Source organism: Saccopteryx bilineata, chromosome 3, assembly GCF_036850765.1.
Source record: "Saccopteryx bilineata isolate mSacBil1 chromosome 3, mSacBil1_pri_phased_curated, whole genome shotgun sequence".
In the NCBI taxonomy this organism is placed as follows: domain Eukaryota; kingdom Metazoa; phylum Chordata; class Mammalia; order Chiroptera; family Emballonuridae; genus Saccopteryx; species Saccopteryx bilineata.
Window position 1 is genome coordinate 245,634,784 of NC_089492.1, and position 27,450 is coordinate 245,662,233.

The 27,450-nt window shown below is 42.8% G+C and overlaps 1 protein-coding gene across 1 annotated transcript in view; it reads left to right on the top strand.

Moving 5' to 3' along the window:
• Positions 1–432: 432 nt before the first annotated feature.
• PLPP3 (phospholipid phosphatase 3) overlaps positions 433–27,450 on the top strand; it is an 84,808-nt gene continuing 57,790 nt past the window's right edge. The window contains exon 1 of the mRNA XM_066269087.1: positions 433–1,139. Within this exon, the coding sequence (XP_066125184.1) occupies positions 1,001–1,139 (139 nt within the window). The 5' untranslated portion in view covers positions 433–1,000. The remainder of the gene's footprint in view (positions 1,140–27,450) is intronic.

The following is a 27,450-nucleotide window of genomic DNA, read 5'->3' on the forward strand; positions in this document are numbered from 1 at the left end:
CAATTCAAATAGAAATAAAGACTTGGGGGTGCGGGGTGAGGGGAGGCCCAAAATCTTCAAATTTGTGAGGAGAAGTACATTTCAGCTGTGAAGACTTAACTTTTGCCTGACCCCAGGCCAGCGAGAAAATGTTCCATATATATGAAAACGTGAATATATTCCCCCCCTCCCCTTTTGTGACAATCTGATGTTTCTGAACGCTAGGGGCTCCCTGATTCTCTGGTTTGAAAGTAACTTTTCCTTTTAGTTTTTTTTTTTTTTTTTTTTTGGAAGGGGGTGGGGGAAATGTGGCCTTAATTATCCTACGTCTTAGGCAGTTTAAGGAAGGGGCTGTGCTTTCTGAATCCCTTCAGAGCCAAGTGAGGAGGTACCTCTCGTTCTCTCTCTCTCTCTTTTTAAAGGACCTCGTGAAATAAAAGTGCAGAAAACAAACCCAAGGCGATCACAACAGCAGCCGCGGCGGCGGCGGCAGCAGCAGCAGCAGCAGCAACAGCAGCGGCAGCAGGAGGAGGAGGAGGAGGAGGAGGAGGAGGAGAAGGAGGAGGAGGAAAAGTTGGAGTTGGGGCAGGCGCTCCGGAGTGGCTGGGCTGCGCGCAGCTCCCATTCATTAAGTCACCAGCTGCGGAGGAAGGTGGCCCAGTGCCCGCGCTCCCCACTCGCTCTCTTGCGCTCGCAGACACACGCCACCCCGGCTCGTCCCGAGCAGGGCAGCTCTGCAAAAGTTTCTGCTCTGGATTTGGCTCCCTTCCCCTTGGACTTTCGAACAATTTGGGGCTGATAGAGCAAAGAAGGCAGAGGCACCCAGAAGGGAGCAGAAAACACCACCGTCTGTGTTGGAAGCAGGCAGCGAAGCCGCACTCGCGCTGTGGCTTCCCAAACCTGGGCCGACCCGCCACTCTCCCGAGCAGCCTCGGCCAGTTAGCGACCCCGGCGTCCGGGTGTTTGGCTGCTATTGCGGGGCGTCTTCGCGGGGCGGGAGGCTCGCGCCGCAGCCAGCGCCATGCAAAACTACAAGTACGACAAGGCGATCGTCCCGGAGAGCAAGAACGGCGGCAGCCCGGCGCTCAACAACAACCCAAGGAAGGGCGGCAGCAAGCGGGTGCTGCTCATCTGCCTCGACCTCTTTTGCCTCTTTTTGGGTGAGCCCAGCCCCGCTGTCCCCCGGCCCCTGACCCCTCCTCGCTCGGCGCGGGTCCCAGCCCGGAGGGGTGCCTGCGCGCGGGGCTCCGCACTTCCTCGCTGGCGCGGGGCCGCCAGCTCGCTGCGTCTCCGGGCACCGCCGCGCTGTCAGCCCCGGGAGGCCCCCACAGCCTTCTCAGGGGAGATTTCGCTTCCCTCTGGCCCCCTGGCCCGAGCCCTCCCCGATCCCATCGACTTCCCGGCCTGCACGTGAATATTTGGGCGTGCTTAGGCTTTCGCGGGCAACTGTAAACCAGCTCTTTAAAAGCCGTCTCCACTTGGAAGCCCAGGTGGAATCCCACGGAAGATGTGGGTTCATCCTCTTAGAATAGGGGAAGCTGGCTGAACCATGCTTTAGACCCAGCACGTTGCTTGTTGCTCTCCATCCAAATAAAATGGATGTGCTTGGAGCGCCGGCTCCTGCCTGGAGCCGAGCTGCCTTCCCCTGACTGTATGTAAACAACCAACCCCTTCCGCCGTTGCTGCCCCGGCCGGGCTGGACTTGCAGGCTGGCCTTTCCACTCGCTCCTCTCCTCAACGCCTCCTAGGGGTTTGGAAGGTGCTCTAGGGGCTTGATGCAGGTACCCATTCTATAGTCATTGTTTAGGCGCCTGCTGTGTGCCAGGTGGTCGTTTAAAGTAGCCCTTTTCTTGACTCCTGCAGCTCGCGTGAGTAGCCCCATCACACCGGTGAGGACTCTGAGACAGTGAGAAAGAGCAAACCGCCGTCAAGTTTTGGGACCACAATTAATGCACCCCAGAAGGTTGAGGCCATAGTCCACTTCTGTTTATCAAAGTAGTTGGAGGATCTGTGGGAGTGAAAGGAATTGGAGTGGGAGAGGATTTATGAACTCGGTGCAGGGAGGGAAAACGCTACTGACACGAACCTACAGGAGTTCCAAGGTTGAAGTCAGCCTAGAATTTTTTTTTTTTTAAACGAATCATGGTGTAATGGAAAGCGCACAGGACTTGTCATCAGAACACTGCCCCTCTGCCAGTTGTTGGGTGTGCCACCCAACTGCCTCATTGGCCTCAGTTTCCTCATCAATTGAGGGAGTGGGTTGCACTAGATGCTCTCCAAGGCCCCTTCCTGCATTAAGAACTCGGATTTGGTCCAGAGCTGCTCTGCCAACTCCGCTAAACTGAGAAACATCTGTGTTCCCTATTCAGCTCCCTTAAAATAGAACTCCTGCACAGAGACTTAAGCCCCCTTTGAAATGGATTTGTCCAGACCCATTGTGCACACCAGAGACTTCTTGGGCTGGACTTACGCTACCTCTGCTCCTGACTTGCTGTAGCTGGGTCCTTGCTGAAATCCATTCCTCCTTGGCTTTCCTGTCCATAGTAAATTTTGAGAGTCAAGAAATAGATGGGTCTCTTAGAGTTTAAAAATTAGAATGACCCCCTTTAGATATGGGGAGATAGTTTAGGGTAAAATTGTGCTCTGCAAAAGAAGAAAAGTAACTGCAAATCCCTCTTCATGGAAATTCAACATTAAGATGCTATGTAAAGGAATTGTCACTGGAGGGCCTACCTTCCTGAACGCAGCTGGTTTATTATCATGCACAGTGGGAATATTAATACTTTCTTTGCCAAGCTATTGAATTTTTAAAAGACCCTCCCGGGTGCTGGAGGAGAATCAGGAAACGCTAAACACATTGAAGCTGTTTGCTATAAACTCGCCTGGAGCTTCCAGTGGTTTACTGGTGTGTTTGGTTGGTGGTAGGGAGATCTCTTTCTTGCCACCTGGTCCAGTGTACCCTTTTACCTCCTACTTGGTGACTAGGAAGCCCAGCTAGAACATGCTTGACAGCCTTTGTACAGCATCATTGCTCTCCTTCTCCAGTCCCAAGAAATGGTGTATTATTATTAAAAGAGAAACAGGTGTGAAAGAATTTGCAAAAAAGACACACCTATCAGCTGTTTTGTAGGCAGGGACACAAAAACCCCAAGCTGCTCCGTTGTGCATGAAAAGTATAAGGAAGGTGTATGTTTCACCTGCCTCAACTCTCCCAGTACCCCCACCCCAATCTAATGTTCTAAACCGGGTTGTTTATTACGTTTACTCACTACTGATCTGTTTGAATAAGTGATTTTGTTTACCTTGAAAACTAATGATAATAGCACCTTGTATTTTATTATAAGATGCACATTGCTATCCGTCTAAAGTATGTGCCTTGCCATTAAAGCCATATCAACTAAGTCATTTTCAAAGTGACCTATTATCAGTGTCTCCCCTAAGCATGGGGCTAATTACAATACCACTAATATAGTGCTTTAAACAACTTTAATGGGAAAAACTGTAAGGTAAATATTTACTTGAGAAATTTATGCAGGAGAACTCTTATTAGGCTTCCAAAAGAAAATTAATAACACAGCATGTGATTTTAATATTCCACACACCACAGTCCTAAAAAAACTGTTTTTACTTATTTTACTTTTTGCCTAAGACTGTCAGTATGGTTTAATTTTTTATATAGTTTATTGATTATATGGTTCAGATTACAGGGCACTAATATATTAAAAAGAGAGACAGAGTTTTCTGTTTATTCTATTGCAGGAATATATACCAAACTTCATCTCCTTTATCTGGGGTGGAAAAAAAAGCTCCTGTGCTATAGAAGTGTTATGTAAGTGGAAATATGCAAGCAGTGTAACTTGTTCCACATAGCTTTTAGAATGTTAACCTCTTCATGAAAAAACACAAGTCTGCTCTTGTTTGATGGTCAAAAAATCCTGTGTTGAGAGCACCAGGGAGAGTTTACCTTCCATGGGACAGCTATCTTCACCTTTTCAGTTGTGAATCTTGGCATGGTAGTTTTTCTGAAATTGATTTTGTTTTCCTTGCCATTAAGTAATATATATATCTCCCTGTTTTCTGTGCATTGGTTCTGGTGTATGAGGTTACTTACATGAGAGCAGTAGAGAATATTCTCAGGCAAGAAGGGAGGGGTGCCTCTATTATCGCTAGCCTCTTTTTGATATCAATTACCTTATGTACTCTTCACTGAAACCCTCATGAAAAGATTATCCCCATTTTATAGATGAGAAAACCAAGTGTCTGAGAGGGGAAGGGCAGATTTATATTGAAGTTGATCCCTAACTCTCAGTGAACGTGACTGGAGTCCATCCCCCTCTCCTGTCATATCTGAAGAATCCTGAAACTCAGATTCTCATCGGAAAAATCCTGCCTCTCCACATTTCCCAGTTACCCATTTGCTCCTAAGCAGATGGATAAGGCAGTTCAATAAGTGATGTGGCCTTGTTGCTTCATGACATTGTTTTGATTGGGAGCTAGTTCTAGTAATAAGTAATTCCCAGATTTTGAGGGCACTTTTTACCCCATGAGACAGTAGTTCCAAAGAAAGAACACGAAGCAGTACGTGGTTGTAGCACAGTGCAAAGACGTGATAAATCCATGTTGAGCTGCCGTTTATGTGCCAGGCCTTTCCTCTTCCCTGTGTCCCTCTCTAGATCCGAATGGAGTGCCACCTTCCAACCCATGCACTTTCCTGGGTAGGCAGTTTTAGACAGGTCCCGCTTTCTGGCCTGTGGGCCTGTTCAGGGCCCTTCATCCTCTTAGTTCAGCTAGCACATCTGCAAAATGGTGATCAGAACGACCACTAACCACGTTGCTGTGAGGATCAGAAGACATACTGGATGTCAAACTTATTTTGTCATCTCTTAGGACTTGGACAAATGCAAGGGATTTGTAATCTGGAGCTCTGGATGAAGGTTTTGTGATTATTTTTATATATTATGTCCCATTGGTAGATGAGACCATGAAATAAATACTCAGTAATGATGTCATAGTGAAGACCATAAACCATTCCCTTCAAAGAAAAGAACGGAACATTTGCCCAATACGTTGAGGACAGATGATTTCCATTCATTGTTGATCTAAACTTTAGCAGCATTCTTGAGCCCTAGATTATCATCTCATCCTCTTTAGAGAATGTGTTTTTGTTCAGAAAGACTGCTCTTCATGTGGTATTTGATACTAGGAGGTAGGTTAACTGAGGTTATGGAAGAGACAGGAGATGTTTAAGGAAGCAGGTGGTGGTCTGGATGGTCTGAAGGTCCTGACTCCTGTTCCATTCTCCAACAGAAAACAAAGTCAATGGATGGGGTGCCATGAGGCAGAAAGAGAGGTTCAAACAGGTAGAAATGTTGAATTTGGATAGTCAGCAACCCTGCTAGATAATTTATTGGTTCCAGGATGTTTTTGGATGTTTTCAATTTGCAATTAAATGGTTAAATATAATTCTAGCACTGTTTTCCTATATGGGATACATAAAATCATCATGTATCATTAAACTATTCATTTTTGATAGTGAGAGGGAGACAGTGTTGTGTAGTGAAGAGAATGGGTGATTTGAAACCAGAGACTTCGGATTCCAGGCCATCTAATGGCACCATCTGGGTGTGTGGTTGTGGCTTTCTCTCGATCTCAGTTTTTATTTTGTTTTGTTTTGTTTCCATTGGTAGAATGGCTGGTTGGGTGAGATTATGTCTGATGCCCAAGGCTGCCATACAACATTCTGTGACCAATTTTAAGAAGAGAGGAATGACACTCACATGTGCTGACTGCCTACTTCTTGCATGCTGTCTGTTTAGCTCTTCATCATACATTACCACATTGAGTCCTCACAGCAATGAGTAGTCTAGAAAAATAAGTTCTGGCCTTGTACTGCCACTACATGACTATATGACTGGGAAAATTCAGTTGACTTTTCTGGGGCTTTGTTTCTTTATAATTGCAACAAAGGGAAGAGACTGGATAATCTCTGACCTTTTCTAATTCTAACAATATTATTTGTCTGGTAGGTCTTGTGATGTAGAAACCCAGTAATAACTTTTCTTGTGACAAGTTGTTACATTTTTTTTTACCCAAGAACTGCTGCTGACAATTTGCTTACATTGTGTTCATTCTGGAGAAATGGTAAGCACTTTCACTGAAGTTCATCCAATCTGCTGAGATACTGGCTAAGATTTCTCTTGGCTGGACGTTTTACCTGCCTCTTGAAATTTATAGTCATCACAAGTAAACAAGATGACTTGCCTTCTTTCTGTTGTTCAGTTACTGTGGTCACGGAGTATGTGTCTTTAATAACTCGATAGGTTTTGCTAACTTAATCTACCATGTGAACCACAGAATATAGAAACAGGTTTTCTTTAATCAACTGGTGAACTATCTAGCTGAGCATCCTGCAATGACTTCAATAAATAAGGGAACCTCCATTTAGTAGGTAATCCCAGCTGATTTTCCTAGGATGGTTGAAAACCTCTATTTTCTCATTGTCCAGAATGGCTAGTCTTGTTTTTTTTTTTTTTTTTTTTAATTTGCTTCTTCTTCCCTAATGTTCTAATATACTTAAGAGATATACCATGAGGGTGTAGTTGCCTTTGGGGAAGATGGCTAAAGTCAGTCTGTGGCCTTCTCTACTTTTAGCCCAATGAATTTCCTGTTAATTTTGACTCTTTCTTCCCCCCTTCCTGTGCAGCTGTTTGGGCTGGCAAGCCCAGTTGGTCATAGCATGATACTAACGGGACCATCCTCAAGGACTTCTTCCCTGTGTAGGCAGTCAGATTGAGAAACCCTACCCTGTGTGTCAGTTCAGTTCAGTCACATTATTTGAGGAGTAATAATCTATTTTGGGGATGCCTACTAAGTCAATATTACCCATATTCACCTAATAAGGAGACCCATCTGGTGTGAAATACATGTTCTCAGACCCATTCCTCGGAGAGTCAAAATCAGTAGTAGGCTTTCGGCTAGTGCTTGGGATTCTGTATTTTATCAAAGCTTCTGGTGGTTCTGATTAGGCCAATTTGAGAATCACTATGCTGTTTAACAACTGATGTCTTAAGGGCAATTAACATATGTGGAGGGCTTTTGTCCCTGCACTGAATGTTCTGGCACTTTACACATTGTTAGCTTGTCTGTACTTTTTTTTCCATTGTGGCCAGTGCACCTGTCATTCTCAGTAAAGACAAACAAGCTTGTTACAGTTCTTTCAAAAGGAAAAATTACCTCTGCGTGCCACCCTCAGGTCTGCTGTGATCTTTAGTGCAAGGACTTGGTGGGGTCTCCTAATTGCTGAGAGGCTGAGATTTGTTTTTACTTCTGGGTTCTAAACTGAGTTCTAGATAGTTCAAGTTGCCAGCTAACTGATCACTTTGGATAAATGATGTGTTAACTAAGTATTTTCTTTTGAGATACTGAAGTTTGTAAATGAGTAAAAAGTGAATGGAATAAATTAGACTCCCCAACAGAGCCTTTAATAGATCAAAGTTAGCAAAGTTATGTAGAAATAATACAAGCTTTGGATTCACGCACAGATGAGTTTGAATCTTGACATAAAACTAAGATCGGTGTGACAGAGGCAAAAATTATTTACCCTGTCCAGGCTTCAGTTTCCTGACCTGTAAAAGAAATAAGCAAACCCAGTGAACCTACCTGCGATAACACTCAGATGAGACCATGGATCTGAAAGCACTTTGAAAAGTTAAAAAACACTATCATTGCCTGACCAGGCAGTGGCGCAGTGGATAGAGCGTCAGACTGGGATGCCGAGGACCCAGGTTCGAGACCCCGAGGTCTCCAGCTTGAGCACGGGCTCATCTGGTTTGAGCAAAAGCTCACCAGCTTGAACCCAAGGTCGCTGGCTCCAGCAAGGGGTTACTCGGTCTGCTGAAGGCCGGCGGTCAAGGCACATATGAGAAAGCAATCGATGAACAACTAAGGTGTCGCAACTAAAAAACTAATGATTGATGCTTCTCATCTCTCCGTTCCTGCCTGTCTGTCCCTGTCTATCCCTCTCTCTGACTCTCTCTCTGTTAAAAAAAAAACAAACCCAAACAAACAAACAAAAAAACCCACTGTATCATCATCAGGTATTATGTTGCTAATATTATTCATAGTCATAATAGTAACTTCCTTTTCTTCCCCCAGCCCTCACTCCTCAGTGGTTCTAAGGAATCCTTTCATTGTTTGGCAATAGAGTTGCCTGAAATACCTGAGGAGAAAAAAATTGTAAGGAGACTCCTAAGCTAGAACCGGGCAGAAGAAATACAAATGTTTCCCATTAGCTGAAGAAGAGCAGTGGCAGGTTTTCTGGTCGGAGAGAGTTACGGTGTAGGAACTTCAATAGCCTTTGGGGGCTGCCTCCTCCTTCTTTGAAAGAAAGATGCCATACCATCTTAAGAGAACCACAAATACACCTTAGAAGGGTGGGAAGAGGTTTGTACAAATGGTCTGTTTTAGCATCAGTTCTTCTCTGTATCTTTTGACAGCCTAGAAAAAAACCTAATTAAATAAAACATCTGTGATTGAAAATGATCAAAAAGCTTGTTCTCCAGGGCACTCCACATATTTGTTGATAAAGGGAATAACTGTTCTGGTTATCATATTTATTATTCATGCTAACCATGTGGTATAGATATTAGATCCCTTTTATAGATGAGGCAGCCGCAGCTCAGAGAAGTTAGTAAGCTTGCACAAGGGCATCGGCTTCACTAGATAGACACCAGTGTTCTGGCTGCCCACTTTTCAATGCAGTTAATGCCAAGAAGACCCACTCTTTTCTCTTTCATCTCATTTTATTTATTTTAATTTGATTGAGTCTGAATATGTACAGTATGTTCTGTAGGGCTCAGTAGAGGACACAGATATGAGTCTTAACTTGAAGATCACTTCAGGCAGTGGAGAAGACAGAGCTTCACCTAAATAAATGAACCTGTCTGTGGACGTAATCAAGAAAGTGCCATCGGAGCAGTTTTTCATTGCCTAAATTCATGGAATTTGAAAGTCCCTCGGAGACATCATTATCAACAATACCAAGGTCATTTTGTTTATCTCAGTCAAAAAAACAGGCCTCTTTGAACAGGGGAAGGTTGGGAGGTCTGAGGGGTAAAGCACTGGTTTTGGAGTCAGACACATGGGAGTTTACTTACTATTATTAGCTATATATATAAGCTTCGGCAATTACCGAATGTCTCCCAAGCCTCAATTTTCTCATTTGTAAAATGGAATAATGTCTGCGTGTGAGGTTGTGAGGATCTGTGTGGCAGAGAGCAGTGCACACACTCAGCAGGGGGTAGCTGCTGTCATCACTGTTGTGGGGTCCTACTCACTCCCGGGATTCACAATTCCAGGCCTGGAAAGGTCCAGTGACCCTGGAATTGTCCAGTGACAGTGAAAGAGCAAGGCCTAGAACCAAGGTCTTGGCATTCTACATTTTGCTGTTCAGGTGTTTACTTGTCAGTTTGAAATTTGATACCATCTCTGCGGCAGAGCTCTCCAGAGAGCTCTGGAGGCTACTCTTTCTCTTGCTGGTGTCTATTAAAAGAGGAACAAGACAACAGGTTTAACTTTTAATCCAGATCAGTGGGGGGGGGGGGGGAGTTGAGAGAGGTCAGAGATACATGAGACGAATTTGAAGGACTAGGCCATCTGTGATATGGAACTTTTCAAACTGACGCACGTTTTAGAAAGTGCTTCTTAACCAAAGATAGCCGCTGACTGATTTGAGCTCAGGCAGGCACCATCTTTTTCAAATGATGTATTGAAGGAGAGAAAAAAGAGAGCCCATGTTTTCGGAGTTTTTGCTCTTTAAAAGCTATTCCACCACCTCTTGAGATAGAAATTACTCTAATTTGACAGAGGAGGAAACTCAGCCTCAGATTAAATAATTTTCTCAAGGTCATGCCTCAATTGGCAGCCATCCAAAGAAGTCTTGGTAGGTTCTGGAACATCACTGTGAAACTATTCTCCTGTTAGGTCCAGATTAAATTATAAATTATGATTTGCTTTAAAATTTCCAAATTAAAAACAAACCGAACAAAATAACACACATAAGACCCAGTTGGAAACTTTTGAAAGGAACTTGGTGATTTCTGTGCGCTTTGAAAGTATATATTGCAATCAGTATTGGTGGTAAGTGTGTTTTTGAGGTTTGTCACAAATTAACAAAATTATATGCCTAGAGAGCTATGTAGAGAAATGCAAATGAGTATAAGCGCCTTGTTATAATAAGCAGTATGCTTTGGTTCCTGTTTATGTATCTCTAAAACACATAATACACATGATTATATTGACATGAAGGAAGCCATTCTCATTGATGGTTTCTTTACATCTGGCCCCTAAATTAGTTTGCAGCAACAAGCATATAATTTCTAGAGAGTCGATTTAAATCTGTGTTTGTATCTGTCTTTTCAAGTATACATTTTTTGCAGATGTTCCTTGAGCACCTACTATATGCTATCCTGGAGGTTCCTTGCTCTGTAAGAATTCCCAGGCTGGCCTTGGCCTGGTAGCTCTGTTGGTTGGAGTGTCACCACAGTGTGCAAGGATTGTGGGTTTGATGCCCGGTTGGACAGGTGAGGGGGTCAACCAATGAATGCATGGACGGATGGAGCAACAAATCAATGGTTCTCTCTTTCTCTCTCTCCCTGTCTCTAAGATTAATAAATTAAAAAAAAAATCAGCAAAAAAGAATTCCCAGGTTGGTGAATGGGGGAGAGTTTTGCATAATTACACACACACACACACACACACACTCCATACTTTGTAGTGGTAAGGAAGGGGTTTGGCAGCTTTGTCAAGAGTGATGCAGTTTGCTTATGGGTATGGACCTGGGTCTTGCAAGAGAAACAATAACTCATAAGCTATGAAAAGGGATTGGGTATTTGTAGCCAAGGGAAAACAGGTGCTGAGACATGGAAACATACTTGGGAAGGGTGAGTTTTTGGAATGTGAGTACGGTTTGTTTGCATCGAGTATCGAGTCGGGCAAGGAGGATCTGGGAGGCTAGGCTGGAGAAATCGGTTGGAGCCATTATCATAAAGACAGGCTGGATGGCGGCTTCTAAGGAACTTGGAACTTTTTTTTGGAGGACCAACACAGCAAATAAAGCTTTATTTTTGTTTTTGCTTTCCTTTTTCTTTTATTGTAGAAATTTTAATATAGAAAACAAACACAAAATATAGTGATGCATGGAATTATTGGGTGTAGGATTAACTTGATGTTTAGCTTTCTGAGGAACTGCCAAACTTTTTCCATTGTGGCTGCACCACACCATTTTAGAAGTAACTTAAGGTTAGTTAAAATGTGTAAGAACAAAATATAAACGTCTTACAGACAACGTTTAGATGAACATATTCGTGAAGAAAAATTTAAAATGAGATTAGTCTAAGCTGATTCATGTTGCGATTGCTAGGCTTGAGGGGAGGGAAATTGGAGGTGGAGAGGGGAGACCATTTGGGAGCTGGTGAGAGCTAAGCCTAAGGCACTAGGGGGCAGGGAGGACGGGCAAGAAGGAGGTTATAGGTAGTTCCTGATCTCCTGGTTGGGAACTTCAACTATGGTGAAGCCACTCCCTCCAAAAACGCTTCAAATGCAATGTTTATAGAAGACTTACAAAATTCATATTATAGGGTTAGTAAATGCTTTTTCATGTTCGTAGTCTTATTAGAAAGATGACGCTGAAGTTAACTTGCTTTTTTTTTTTGCTTTGGAATTTTTAAATTTCTCAAATGCCCCTTACAATACATGGATCATTAGAAATCTTCTTGGTTTACAGAGATGGTTTTTCGTGGGTAGTAATGGTATTTTAAAAACAATTTTATTGAGATATAATTCATCATACCATAAGTTTATCCAATTAACATGTACAGTTTACTGACTTTTAGTGGATTCACAGAGTTGGGCACCCATCACCACTATCAATTTTAGAATATTGTTATCAATACAGTAAGAAACTTGTACTCACATTACTCACTTTCTGACCTACTCTCCTCATCCCTCTGTCCCATGGAAGCCACCAATCAACTTTCTGTTCCTATCGATTTGCCTATTCTGAACATTGCATGTATAAGTGGAATTATATATTGTGATCTATTGTGACTGGCGTAATGTTCAGCATGTATCAGCACTACATTTACTTTTATTGCCAAGTTATATTTCATTGTATAGACATACCACATTTAGTTTATATATTTATCAGTTTATGTGTTTATCAGGCTTCTGGGTTATTTCCATTTGGGGGCTATAATGAATAGTGCTGCTAGGACCATTCATGTACAGATGTTTGTGTGGATATGTGTTTTTAATTCTCTTGGGTGTATATTCTCAGGAGTAGAGTTGCTGGATCGTATGGTAACTCTATGTTTAACTTTTTGAGGAACTGCCAAAGGGCAGCACCATCTTAGAAACATATTAGGACTAATCAAAATGGGTAAGAAAAAAATGCAAAAGTTTTACCAAAGACCTTTGGAATTCACATATTCATGAAGCCACTATGGGGGCATTTGTTCTTAGGAGCAGTAGTCACACAAAGAAACAACATTTTTAATCAACTTAGTAATATCATTGGATTTAAGATGAGTGAGCAGAGAACAATAAGGCTGACTGGGGACAGGTGCTGGGTGGTCAGCCAGACCCGCTCACCCACTGAGTAACATTCTTCCACAAACCAGGCTGTGACAGCAGATTCCTACCTCAGCAAATGAAAAAAGCCTTGGAGCTTCAGAGTTCTTGAAAACAGTTAAAAGTACAAATATTAATATTAAAACCTATGTATTCCTAGTATCTGATTTATAAGATTTTTAAGCCATGAACTAGAACTATAGTTCCTGATAAGGTCTATTATTCACACATTCCCTCTTGTATATGTAATTATCATCTCAGAAATTAAATTACCATGTATTTTTTAGACTCATGTGTTGGATGTTTGGAGATATTAAAGAATACAAGTACATGCCTGACCAGGCGGTGGCACAGTGGATAGAGCATCGGACTGGGATGCAGAGGACCCAGGTTCGAGACCCTGAGGTCGCCAGCTTGAGTGGGCTCATCTGGTTTGAGCAAAAGCCCACCAACTTGAACCCAAGGTCGCTGGCTCAGCAAGGGGTTACTCGGTCTGCTGAAGGCCCGCGGTCAAGGCACGTATGAGAGGGCAATCAATGAACAACTAAGGTGTTGCAATGCGCAATGAAAAACTAATGATTGATGCTTCTCATCTCTGTCTGTTCCTGTCTGTCTGTCCCTGTCTATCCCTCTCTCTGACTCACACTCTGTCTCTGTAAAAAAAAAAAAAATAATAATAATAATAATAATAAAAATTTTAAAAAAAGAATACAAGTACAAATGTTTAGGGATTAGTTGGAGCATCAAGTTGTAAATTTCACTTACAAGTGTATGAAAAATTAAACTACAACTGTTACAAGAGGTGAGGAAAAGGCACTTTTATTATTAGGAGCTTTAAATGATGTTTCACTTTATCTTTTCAATACCAGAAGAAGGAAGATGTCAATAACCTGGTTTTGCAACTCGGAAAGGTAAATGATTTGCCCAGGTTCACACAGCTCATGTGTGTTGGGGCTGGTGTTTGGTTGGACTCAAGGCTGACTAAATAATGACAATCGCTAACATTTACCTAGTGCTAGCTTTGCACCTCTCACTGGCTTAACCAGTGTGCGTGCATTCTCTTGTTTAATCCTCCTGTGAAGTCCTTATCACTGCCTGTCTTCATTTTACAGAACTGAAAAGTTCAGAGAGGTTAAAAATAGCTTACCAAAGGCAATGGGCGAGTGAGGCAGAGAGTCGGGGCCAGATCTAAGAAGCCTGTCTTGTGAGGCCAATCCTAACCACTGGGACCTATACTTACTCTGCTTATGTTCTTCAGGTGTCTCTGAAGGCCACTTTGCCACAACTCTGGTGGCTTTAACATCGGCAACACTTCATGCGTTGTCCAAAATGGGGGAGACCTGCGATTCTGACCCTGGGTTCTTTGGACCTAGAGAAAGATCAATTAGGGCAATCAGGAGGTATCTTACACTCTTTTCAGTACTTCAAAAGTACCTCCTGTGTATCGTGGGTTTCTCTACGAGTAACTTGCTCTGACTACCTCAGAGCATGAGCCTCTGTCTAGACTCGTCAAAGCATCTGCATTCTGCTTTTCATTTGAATTTAGAATGATACCTGTCAGCTCTCGCTGGGCTTGCTAGTCATTTTCCTGAACTAGGAGATGGGATTGGCACTTCATGTACTTTGATTAACAAAAGGGGAGAAACGATTTTAAGCAGTTTATTGGTAGATAAAGATGTCTTCCAGAAATCACAGAGGCTCGAGATGGGAGCTGCAGGGGGTCTTTGGTGGTGAAAAGTTGGGATATCCTAGAATGGACAAGCAGCTCTGTGAACATAGAAGAGAGAAAGACCACTGGATCCTTGGGATGTTTCCCTAAAGCGAGAAGGATCCTGAACTAGGCCTTTGTCCCTCATATCGGGCAGTGGTAATGGGTCGTCATAGGCTCAATCTGCTGTCCTTGTGGTTTGGTTTAACCTTTGGGTCACACTGAGAAATTTTGAACTTCTCTGGTAAAGAGCTGCGGATGCTGCACCTTCATTAAATGCAGTAAATAGACCTTCCACCAGTAGCCTCTTCCCCACAAATGACCCACATTGTTAAAAAGTTAGCAACCACGGACAGGAAGTGGCAGAAATGCTCAGCCACGGGGTGGATTTCATTAGACACTTGCCCATAGAGCTGTCTCAGTCAATTCAGCCTGTGTTGGTTTCTAGGGACGGATGGCCTAGGATACCATTTCTCATCATTGCATTTGTCTTGCTGTCATCTTGGCCTTAAAGATATTTGGACCAAGTGTATAGTTTCTTTTGATGCAGCTGCACGCGCCGTGATCATAGGGAGGAACTCTTGGCAGGCCGAGGTTTTAGACATATTTTTGAGGTGTTACCAGTTTACTTGAGGCTTTGGTTTAGTGGGCTTCTCCCCTGAACTCTGGAAAGTGGGGTCCCAATGATATGGCAGGAGGGAGGATGGGCTTTACTCGTCCTTGTAAACCATTGCTGAGGATCGGTACCTTGGGCATTATGTAGAATTCCGAGGGGCTGGCTGGAAAATTAAAAGATACTAATCAGGTCAAAACATTCATAATGCAGGGGGAAATAAGCCATCCTTTCCTAAAGCCATTGGCATGGTTGAAGAATGTATAATTATAATTTTGCCTTAAACTGGTTATTTATGGTTGTGCTGGCCTCAGCTGAAAATTCAACCATTTTTATTATCATTAATTAATCATCTCTTTCACTGAACAGCTCTACCAAACAATAATGGCTGCAGCTGAGATTTGAATGTAAATATCCTTTCTTGCCTCATCTGATTTTTCTCATTCTAGATCTCCAGCTCTCCAGCCCCGAAAAGCCAGCAAAACAAAAACGTCAGCACCACCACACCCAGCATATCATTATTTCCAAATGTCCACTGGGAAAAGAACATTTTTGGACTTTTATAGTTAGGCATATTTGTGCGTCTCATAACATTGTACCGTCCTGAAGGGGCGACACTGCTCTAATTGATTTTGCAGATGAAGCAGTTGCCTGTAGGAGCAGCTGAGGGGTTTGCTGGGGATCCTGAAGGGAAAACGGTAGCGCGTCTGGGGCGAGAACCACCCAGCACCTATGCTCTTTCTTCCAACAGTGAAGACTCGCATTGGAATTTGCACTGGCTACTATTTTCAATAATAAGCATGTAAAGAAAGAAAGCTTTAAAATGAAATTATCTGGTCTAGTTACATGTTCAGCTGTGATGTGGGGTTTCCAGCCATTTGCTCATTTGAGTGTTGCCTGTTTCATTGTCAGTTTCTAGAGGATAAAGATTAGACTCAAAATCAATCTATAGACTGGGCAGGGGAAGGGCATGAACTTTACTCAATACTTCTCTGGCAAGCAGCAGTGTGAAGGGCTTCACATGCATTATTAATCTACTTGAATTTCACAACAACTTTAGGGAGGATGTTGGAGGGCGTTTCAGTTTTCCATAACCGGGTCAGCAATGCCCATCTCAGCTCTTCTGGGTGGCTAGCTGGTGACACACTGTATTAATAATTCTACTAGTTAATCACTAGCAGAGATGGTTTACTAAGATTCCCGGGGAAGTGCTTTGCCAGAACCTGCTTTGAGCTAGTCACTCAGACCATGAATCCACTTTTATTGAAAGTTATGTCAAAGTCAATTTTGGCTCCATTCTGCAGAGCCTTAGAAGGCAAGGGTAGAAGTCATGGCTGGAGAATACTTTGCCAATTTCATACAGAAACGTAATGACTTTTTTGCAGAGTGATAGAACTGCAATTGCGTTCATTCTTTTTATGAGTCTCTCCAAAGGAGTTAAAAAGCCAGAGAAATGCAACAGTTTGAGTGAAGTAGCCTACACTTTGGTTAAAGGCTCTGTGTATTTCCCAGGCTATTGTAAGGGCTTCTATTCAGCTGGGATTTGAATGGTGGCGGCGTGATTAGCATGAGAGCAAGGGTATGAAGTAGGTCCTTTTTTCCCTTTCCTAAAAGAAGTTTTGTGGCATTTCTTTTTCTGACAGAGTTGGCATGAGCTTTGACAAACACGGACCCTCCACATTTAGAATGTGGAGCAGCAGAGCAGCTGGCAAGAGACACCTCAGATCGGAGGAGTCGTAGCAAGGCCTGTTCCTCCACTTGGACCAGTGCTGAATGGGAAATATAAGACCAATGGGAAAGTGGACCCTTGGCTCTTGACTAGTAGTCTCTGTTGTAGGAAAAGTATAGAGAACATTCCTAGGATGCAGTTGTCTGTCTTATCTGCCCCTCGGTTATTTATTGAGATAAATACAAAGCCCCAAGGCGGGGACAAGAAATAGAAGAGGTGGATCCCACCCTCAAGGGGCAGGTGAGAGGATGAGAAGATAAGCACACCAACAACACGCAGATGATGAAAACTTGGCCATTGCTGATCATTAAATGACATTTTTAAAAATTAAAAAAAAAAAAATCTAGCTGAGCGCTGAGCTGGGCCCTGTTTTCAGTTTTGTTCCATCAGCTGGATGACCCCTGACAAATTCCTGCCACGTTAGGCATGATAAAATGAGGGTGGTGGTTTACTCCTTGCCTGCCTCATATAGCTGTTGAGGCCAAAGGGTAGGGGATCAGGGACGTACATAGGAAAATGCTTTGAAGCTTATGAGTGTAAAGTCATATTTGTACAATGAATATCATTTTCTCTTGTCTTCTGAATCCCGCGATTCTGGTCAGGTAGGTCCTTCTCTTCAGAACAGGACTTTTGTGACCCCTCATTAACTGCAGAATAAGCTTCTTAGCATATTTGAGACCCTTCAGAATCTGACCCCCAACAGTCCTTTCTACTCCATTTATTCCCTTGTTTTCCATCCCTTCATATCCCTTGTCCCAGACAGCTCTGGCCTGTGACTAGCCCAGACACTTTCCTGCTCTGTCTGTCATTCTTTTCTGCTTGGTATATGCCACTCACCTCTTGATACTCAATTCAAGTTCCACCTCCTCTGGGAAGCCTTTCCTGACTTCTTCCAGGCAGAATTAAGTCTTCTTTGGGCTTCCATAGCACTGACCTTCTGATACAAAAATTTTTAGTTTGTTGCAAAATTTTGTAAGGTTCCATTTTAGTACATTATAACTTTCTTGTATGTAATAGATTAAAAAATTTTTTTTTAATTAAAGAAAAATGCTAATATAAAGTTACTTTAAAAAACAGATAAGCAAAAAGAAAAAATTGTGTTGCCGATACTACCTTAAGGTAGTCACTGGCATAGTATCTCTTTCTATAAATAGCAGAATTATTATTAAGTATAATTATAAAGCTAAACACGGGGTGCTTAATACATACCTCCTGCAAGTCCATGTGATGAAATGGAAAAGCCTTCACTTGCTAGAATTTGTAACAGCCCCTAATGAAGTATTAACTAACCTGGGAGAATTGGGAGTATGAACTTAAGAGCAACTAGGTATTTTAAGTTCAATTTTGCATTCACAGTGTTTTGAACTTGGTCAACAGACTGAATTTGTACTAACCACGATGGCTTCTGTTTTATAAAAAGTCCTAAAACTTTTTTTAAAAGCCAGGGCTGTAGTTAGAATGCATGATTTTTTCTTATCCTTGTCTTGCCTTAAGGAGGCCTTTGAATGGGAGAGTAGACACGTCCTCCTACAGAGCAAAAAACTGCCCAAGCTGGGAGTCAAGAAATCTGGGTTACATCCTGCCTTTGTTGCTAACTTACTGGGTCTCATTGGCCAACCAACCTTCCCTCTCTGTGACTCTGTTGACTCACGTGTGACAGGGGACAATGAAATCTTCCAGCATGAAAGATTCTCTAATTCTTCTGCTGAACTGGGTACTTACTTCCTCTGAAGTCTCTATTTCTTAAAGTAAGATGAGGTTCTCACTTCGAAGAAGGAAGGTAAACGATTTTCTTCCATAACCTTTTCCTGTTGGATCATATTGCCATACTTGTTCTTCTAGCATTTCAAAAGTGTTTTTGGATCTTTGCTTTTACTTATGGAAAAACCTTTTAGAACCACCCCCTGCGTGTTTGTTTGTTTGCCTTGTTAGATATTTATTTGGGGGTTTCTCACTTCTCCATTCTGAGAGGGCTGAGATTGAAATACCACAGTGTCTGGTTCAGAAGAGAAAGGAACTGAGAGTAGAGAGCACCTACTGTGTTCCTGATGTTTCACGTGCTTTATTTAGTCCCTGCAATATCCTCGTTTAATGAGTATATCAGTCCAGTGTCACAGATGATAAAACTGAGGTACAGAGACAATAGGTATTAGGAATTAGCCCCATAGCTGTGTATCTTATTTCAAAACTCAGCCTTCAAGACTGTTGAACCAATCTTCCCACTGTCACCCTCATCCGTGGATTAACCCCTCTAAATCACCTATTAGGCCTCAGCTTAATACTTGTGGGGATGGCAAGTTTGTTCCTTGGAAGCACTTCTAATGGTTCAAAAGGTTATATTAATATACAATCTACCTTCCTATAATTTTAGCCCAGCATCAAGTATGCTTGGTTCCATGTTGATAAGTAATTATTAGCATTAATAATAATATTAATTAGTTTTATAATTAAAAGCCACTGAATAAATGGTAGTGGTGTGTCTTTTCAACAAACATTCATTGGGCACCTTTAATGTACTCCATACCTAATGATGGATCAGTGTGGTTCCTGCCCACTCTCATTTTATAGATGGAAAAATGGGCTCAGAGAAGTTAGAAAATGGATTGTAAAATCCAGAGGAAACAAAACTCTTACCTTGTGCAGATTCAAGTTTAAATCTAGTAAATACCGTATTTTAAAGCAACCCTTTATACTCTGGACTTGGTTATTTTGTGAAATCAGATATTGGCCCTGGTGTCAGTAATCGACAAGCCTTTTAAACTTTTAACATAACCTCACAAAGCACAGTAATACAGGGCTGGAGGTTTTCAGTTGTTCGTGTGGAAAATAACACAATAATACAATAATTAATAATAATATAAGAATAAACTCTGTTTCGTGTACTCGGAACTGAAAGCCTACTTTTGCCCACTCTGTCTATTCTTATTGTAAAAATATTCCAGAAATATGATTACTGTAAAAAGGAGTAACCCTCTCATCATTCTTCCAAGTTCCTGCCAGCCTGGTTTTGAGTGCAGGGGTATTCTCCTTGACATCGACCTTCACCCATATTGGTCTCGTTTCATAGACTCACCCCACAGGGGTCTGCCTTCTGGTCTTTTGAGCATGTCTTTTCCCTTCAAAGAAATCTCCCCTTTTTCTCTGCCTATGGGGAAGAGTGTCTATTTTTTAAAAATATATATTTTATTTATTGGTTTGAGAGAGAGAGAGAGAGAAGGGTGGGGGAGAGAAGCGGAAAGCATCAACTCATAGAAATTGCTTCTTGTATGTGCCTTTACCAGGTAAGTCCCCTGGGGCTTTGAACGGCCAAGCTCAGCACTCCAGATCAACATTTCATCCACTGCAACACCATGGGTCAGGCAAGAGTGTTCATTCTTAAAGCTGGATTCTGCTCACCCTACTTCCTCAACCAATCCAACTTTGGAGAACTTCCACCGCATTTCAAGTCATTTCCAGCTCTGGTACTAGTTAGTGACCTTAAACAAATGACACTCTGCTCATCTAACTATCCTTACTTAAATAATAAGGCAGATAGGATGGTCTTTAAGATCTGCTGAGGTCATCAAATAAAGAAGGACTCTGCACCTAGGACAGTGGGAGGTCTTGACCCTGTTGAATTGTTGAATCCTGCCACATGGTTGCAAATTAAGGGAAGATATGAAGAGATTCACCGTCACGAGGTTTCACAGTTTTAGCTTAGCGTCATCAAGTTTTGAACTCATTTAAGAGGCAGCGTGGCACAAGAGAAAAAGGATTTTGTCATGGGGTCAGACAGTTCCTGGGCTCAAATCTTGGCCCCACTATTTACTAGTTTATCGCTTGAGGCAAAGGTTATAACCTCCCTGAACCTCAGTTTTCTTATTTGTAAAATAGGGACAAGATTCCTGTCCTACTGGTTGTTCTAAGACTAGAGTATGTCTGATAGGGATCCAGTTCTTCAACATTCATCTACCCTGCATCCCAGAAACCTTTGGTTTGGAAACTTGTATCTGTCATAGCAAGCTTCAGAACCAATGAGCAGATAAGAGCGTGCTACCTGGATTTGTGGCACGTGTGATATACAAAGTGTGGATTAGGTGCAATTTATCTGATCTTTGTAAAGTAGCACTGGAGCCCTTCCAGAGACTCACGGCACCTGCAGGAGGGAGCTACTTTTGCATCTGCACTTGCTTCAGGGAGGTGTTTTCTAATTGGGAGAGAACGTGTTGAATATTTGTCTTTAATGAATTCCAGTGTTCTGAGGCAAAACTTGCCAGAGATTGAGCAGAACATATTAACCAATATCATTTAAAGTTGATTAAAACTATCATCTTAATTAAATACAAGAGAACAAGAAGTTCTCAGTCTTCTGGTAGCAATTAACGACTAAAGAGTCAATTTGAAGTTGTTTTTGCAACTCTTAAAATAATACTCCTTCTCCCCCTCCCATGAAAAGAGTTTCTTAGCTAGAGACATGCCCTCACATTGAGGTTTTTGAAAGCTGTTAGGACCACAAACCTTCTGGCAAAGCCTTCTGCTGCCAAAGCATCAGAGTTCCCAAAAGCAAGAGGGTTCAAGCTCAGGATACGCTGATTTGGAGAGAGAGCCCAAACAAAGGGCCTTTTGAGGCAGGAAACTGGGCTTTGGCTTCAGCACAGAGCAATGTGGGATTGGAAAAGCGCCCTGGGACTGGCTGGGTTGAAGAGGGACTATGAGATCGATCGATGGAGGAAATATAAAGTTTCTCCATACAGCGCGAGTTTATTTCTAGACCCTCGAAAGTTGGTGTTAGACGCGTTATCTTACTACCCCTGTCAGCTTAATCAACATGCCTATACAGTGTGGACTTAACAACATTATATGTTTTTGTGCACAAAAGGAAAATGCTCAAGGTACACATAGACGTTACCATTCCAGCAAGGATGTCTGACCTGAAGACCAGTGTTTTTCTTTGAAGACCCAAAGCCACTTCACTCGTGAATTCATTCATTTGCCCACTTTTTTTTTTTTAGTAATATATTTTTTTCTTTATTAATTTTTAGAGAGGAGAGAGAGTGAGAGAGAGAGAGAGAGAGAGAGAGAGAGAGAAGGGGGAGGGAGGAGCAGGAAGCATCAACTCCCATATGTGCCTTGACCAGGCAAGCCCAGGATTTTGAACCGGCGACCTCAGCATTCCAGGTCGACGCTTTATCCACTGCGCCACCACAGGTCAGGCTCATTCGCCCACTTTAATCATGCAATATTTATTCATCACTTGCATGTACTGGATTGATTGATGTAGCTATGAAGTTAAAAAGATACAGTTCCTATTCAAGGAGCTCAAAAGCTAGTTGACCAAAACTTGAAGATTTGAAGTAAAGGAGACAGTCTTTCCCAATAAATATGTTTTAGCTGTGTTCACATACATACAACCCTCTTCCCCCACCACCCAAACAGGTATTTTAAATTTGACTTTCCCTGAAGTGAAACTGCTAGTACTCCTCTTCAGAGATGTTCTAAATAGCAGCAAACTGACCAACAGAAGGAGCCCAGCAGGGACAGTTTAGTTAGACAGGAGTTATAAAGATGGGAGAAGACCCAATAATGTAACTCAAGGGAGAGAAAACTATTTAAATTCCAGTGGATTCTGTTCCTCATGCCCCACCCACTTTTTTTTTTTTTTTTTTTTTTTTGTCCCTCGAAACTTTATTGGTTAAGCAAAAAATGTACATGACTAGAAAAGACCCGCTTTCTGTCAACTGCTTGGTAAGATTGAAGGGGGGGATAAAGAACAATAGGAACAACAGAAGGAAATGAACCATTGACCAGAGAACTGAACTTTCGCTGTGAGGACCTGGGTTGACTGAGCCCTGTCACCACAGGGATGAGCGGTGACTTTGGCTCACATATTTGGAAGACTGATTCTTCTGCAAACAGATAAGGCTCAGAGATGCGAGATAAGAAAGGACATCTCATGAATCTGATATTAAATGTTTACTTTATGTCCCAAATGCGCATCAGTTGTGTAGCCTGAGGTGTGTGTCTTCCAAGTGTCAAGACTCTAAGTGTATTCAGCCTCTGTCTTGTAGTGTCCTTTACGTGGCCCTTAACGATATGGTTCCTATATATATAGTAGTTGTACAGAGATAAGCTGGGTCAGCAAATGAATTCACAGGTGCCAGGGTCTTGAATCAGCAAATAGCTACCTTAACATAAGTCAGATTTCATCATGAGATGTAAGGATGGCTCTTCCCTCGCTTTGGATTTGCACTGCTAATGCAGTCTTTGATAGCTGGGCCTAATCAGAGAAATTACAGTGGTTGATTGATCTGTTGAATAAGAACATTGAGAAGAAAAGTTTCTGATGTGTTTATAGATACTTAGGCCACACACACAACTTTTCTCTCCCTCTTTGGATTAATGTATTTGTATGGTAGATTAAAAATTCACAGAAAATACTATGTTTCTTTGCATATTTGGAGAGGTAAGAGATAATAAGCATGAGTTTATGAATAACCGACAATGAAGTCTGAGGCAGGGACCTCATCTTACTACTTTTGCGTTCCTAGTGCCTTATTTGGAGCCTGGTACATACAAGTTCAGTGAACACCGAACAGAACAGAAACACCCAAGTCGTTTCTGACGCGAGCGTAACATGCTGAGTCTTTTTTCTAAAAGGTAAATTTGCTTTTTATTATTGCTCTCTTAAACGGCATCCCTGCAAATTTGAGAAAAGGGGGAAAGCAGCCATAATCCACTGCTTAACACAAACACCATTTGGGCCGATTTCCTTTTAGTCATTTTTATTTTATTTCCTGTTGGTTATTTAGGTACATCTGCATATGATTTTCTCTGTTGCTAACAGTTATTTTATCTTTATTTGGCCACATGGCCCCTGACTGTCGTTCAGAAGTCAGCATCACTTACTCTTTTTGCTTTCCTTGGCCGCACCCCCCCAGCTCAGAGCCCTCTGGGGGCGGCACGGTTGCCCCCTGGTACTTGGGCTGCTGTAACAAAGCACCACACGCTTGGTGGCTTCAACAGCAGAATTGTCTCCGGGCTCTGGGGGACCTGCGCCAGGCCTCTCTCCTTGGCTTGTGGATGGCTGTCTTCATGTCCGCATGGCACTCTCCTGTCTGCACGTCTCTGTCCCGATGCCTCCTTTTCATTGGGTCACCCGTCACAGTGGATAGGGACCCACCTGAATGACATCCATGTCACCTGATTACCTCTGTAAAGGCCCTATCTCCAAATAAGGTCACATTCTGAGGTCCTAAGGTTTGAACTTCAACATAAGAATTGCTTTTGGAGAGGGGGACACAATTAGACCCACAACTGCTGTCTCCCCCCTCCCCATGTATACGTGAGGAAAACGAGGACTAAGCCAAATTGTTTGAGATCTTGAATTTAGGCCCACATGGCTCTGAAATGGTGTACTTTCATCATATCCTGTTTTCTACGTTGACTTAAAAATACCCAAAACAAAGAAGTTTTCCTTGATCTGAATTTGATTAGTGTGAGACAATGTCTGATGGTTGTTAACTGCTAAATTTAACTGAGTTTGACCAATTGAAACCTTATAATCATGTTAGGTAAAAATGAGGTTAAGTACAGCACACTGTGCTTAGTTAAAGTTTTTAATTGTTCTAGAGCATTTGCTAAGGCTGTTGCATAGATTGTTTTTGTTCTTATTTGGCGTCAAAGCCTGTGCTTTTTTCCTGATCATTTGTATTGTCAGTCACCCACAAAGTCAAAAGGTGGTGACTGTCACAATGCATATTTAGTCACTCTATGTGAAGTAAACAATGAATTTCTTTAGGACCAAAATCACCCTGACCTGCTTATAGGAGATGCACCAATCCATATTCATAAGGTAACATTTTTGAGCATCATGGTGCTCCGGGCATTATATGATGCATCTTTGCACACAATATTATTCCTCTCACATGACTGAGAGGTGAACTGCAGTCAGGACCCAGGGGTCTCTGCCCTAACATCCACGTGCTTAGAGCTACACCACACTACTCTTTGCCATTGTTCTCCAGTTTCCCACAAATGATTGCCCTCATTACCCCTTTTGTTCTTATCTGCACTTAAGTGTGTTCCTAAATAGTGCTATGTGTTAAGATAACCTGAGCAAGTCTAAAGAGGGAGACTCCAGCTATCAATTTCAGTGAGGCCTTGGAAGCAAAGAGGGAGCAGCTCCAGACGCTCTTGGGGAGAAGACAGGGTTTAGTTGAGTTGTATTGCCCAGGCCCTGGCATGGCCTCCTGGTTGAGGAAGGTGGTTGGTCACACTTCAGATAGCAGGGAGCTTTAGTTATAAAGGTCCCATGCTCTAGTCCAGGGGTCCCCAAACTACGGCCCATGGGCCGCATGTGGCCCCCTGAGGCCATTTATCCGGCCCCCGCTGCACTTCCAGAAGGGGCATCTCTATCATTGGTGGTCAGTGAGAGGAGCATAGTTCCCATTGAAATACTGGTCAGTTTGTTGATTTACATTTACTTGTTCTTGATTTTAAATATTGTATTTGTTCCCGTTTTGTTTTTTTACTTTAAAATAAGGTATGTGCAATGTGCATAGGGGTTTGTTCATAGTTTTTTTTATAGTCCGGCCCTCCAACAGTCTGAGGGACAGTGAACTGGCCCCCTGTGTAAAAGGTTTGGGGACCCCTGCTCTAGTCCCTCTTCTATGTGTCACCACAGTGATCTTTCTAAAACACAGCCTGGCAAGCCACTGTCTACTTCACATGTATTTCTTTGAGTCTCTGTTGTGTATCTAGCTGTAAAGGATAAATAGAAAATATTGCCCCTGCTGGCTAGAAAAATCAGTCCTGTTTGGAGATCATACTCACAAAACGTACTTTTAGAGCTCGTAGGACATCTAAAGGTTACCGTTTAGGCTCCATTTTCTTAGGGCATATTCTGGACAGCTCTGGTTCTTAGGTTATACATCACCCTGTTGAAGCTCAACAGTGAGTGAACTTGGATGAAGGTTCCAGGAAGAAACATGCACTCCAGATATGCTTTGGTATATGACCAAGTGATCCCAACCTCCTTTCTTTAGATAGGGAGGCTCGGCGAGGAAACGGGACTTAAATCACAAGAATCTAATTTGGGGCTCAAGACCCAGCCCAGGGCTGTTTCCGCTCCAGAGGGGTTTCGGCATTTTTTACGCCCCACTCCATTTCTGTCTTCTAGCTAAGGCACCTTTTTTTCGTCCTATATCTTGAAACCATATGCTTCTCAAGCTTTTTCTCCCCATCTAAGGCTGGCTTCTGCTGTTTGGTGGTGGCCACAATCATCCTGTTTCTTTTCCGAGACAGCCTGATGAAGCTGTTAGAAAAGCTCGGTTCACAGGGAGGCAGGGAAGAGGTGGGAGGAGAATTTCATGTTTGAGTTCTTACCAGATCTAGGAGGCCAGACAGGTCTCTCAATTAAGGTATTCCTGGTCCCCTGGCCACAGAGCTTTTTGAGGGCAGAAACCCTGTCTACTCATCTCAATATTTCTCATCCCTAGCAAACAGTAGGTAAACATTTGACACTCTGTGGTTTAAAATTGTGTTTATGTGGTGTATGCATATATAATTTACATTTTCTGTGTATTATACATTGTTGTTGTTTTTTAAGTCCTAAAATGCAGAAATGAAATTGTTTTCCTTTTTTGAGCAGTGACTACCAAATCATCTTGGGATAGAATCATCTCAAAATCTTGTTAACAATGAGGATTCTCAGGCCCTTGCCCCAGAAGTTCTGATCGAATAATTGAGTAGGGCTGGGCAGTGCCTGGCTGTGTTTTGTAGTCAGTGACCCTGATGGTTGTGATGATTGGCCAAACCTGAGAATCACTGTCTAGGTTGTTTAATTGTTCAAATTGTGTTCAATCCCCAATTTTACCCTTAAAGACAGATGGGAAAGTAGTCACTAGGCTTCAGGACTAGAACCTTCAAAGAAACGAACAAACAAACACACGTGTGCATGGGAATACAGACAGGATCTGTGTGGAACAAATGGCCAGTGTGCCTAGAGTGAGCGGGCGATGGAGAGAAATGATTTGCAAGCCTAATTAGACCTGCTCCCGATTCTCAAACCTGCAGCTCTAAGCCTCCTGCTAATTGGCAGTCCCTTAATAGATTAGGACTTGGCATTGGGTTTGCATGTTATTATAAACCACACACAGAAAAACCCAGTGGCTGAGGAACTCCTGCCAAACCCAGGCCTGGGTTTTTGTGAGGCTTTTGAAGTGCACTGGTCTTTCAGTATTTTCTATAGTCAGTGTGCTGAAAGGCATCAAACCATTCCCTTGGAGGGGATTTGTGAAGGGAGAGCCTGTTGAATAATTAATTCCCCCAAACTCATTCTGTCAGCTTGACCGACACGCAGGAGCCCACACGGCAGTTGCGCTCTCTGCGGTACTTGGAGCGCGTTAGGAGAGATTATTTCTCACAGATCCTGTCGGATTTGGGGGAATCCGGCCCCCTTCCGTTTGTGTGTTTGGGGGTGGGCAGCAGGGTGAGAGAGCTCCGCTAAGTGCGGGTCGTGTGACACACCCACCTCCGGAAACCCTTGTAGCAGCCCTTGCACAGTGCATGCCCTGCTTTGCCGGTGAGGACGCTGAGGTCCTGAGAACTCACTAGTCCAGGGTCACGCTGCCACAACCTGGCAGAGAGGGAGGGACTCGTCCCTAGGTCTACTGGTTACAAACTGTCACCAAACCAAACTCAGAAAACCCTTCTTTATTTTTCCGGCTGCTTGGTGAATTAATACGGGCGGTGGAACAGTGTTCTGCCATTTCCACCACGCACAAGCATTCCGGTTTGCATTGTGTGTGACGGGTG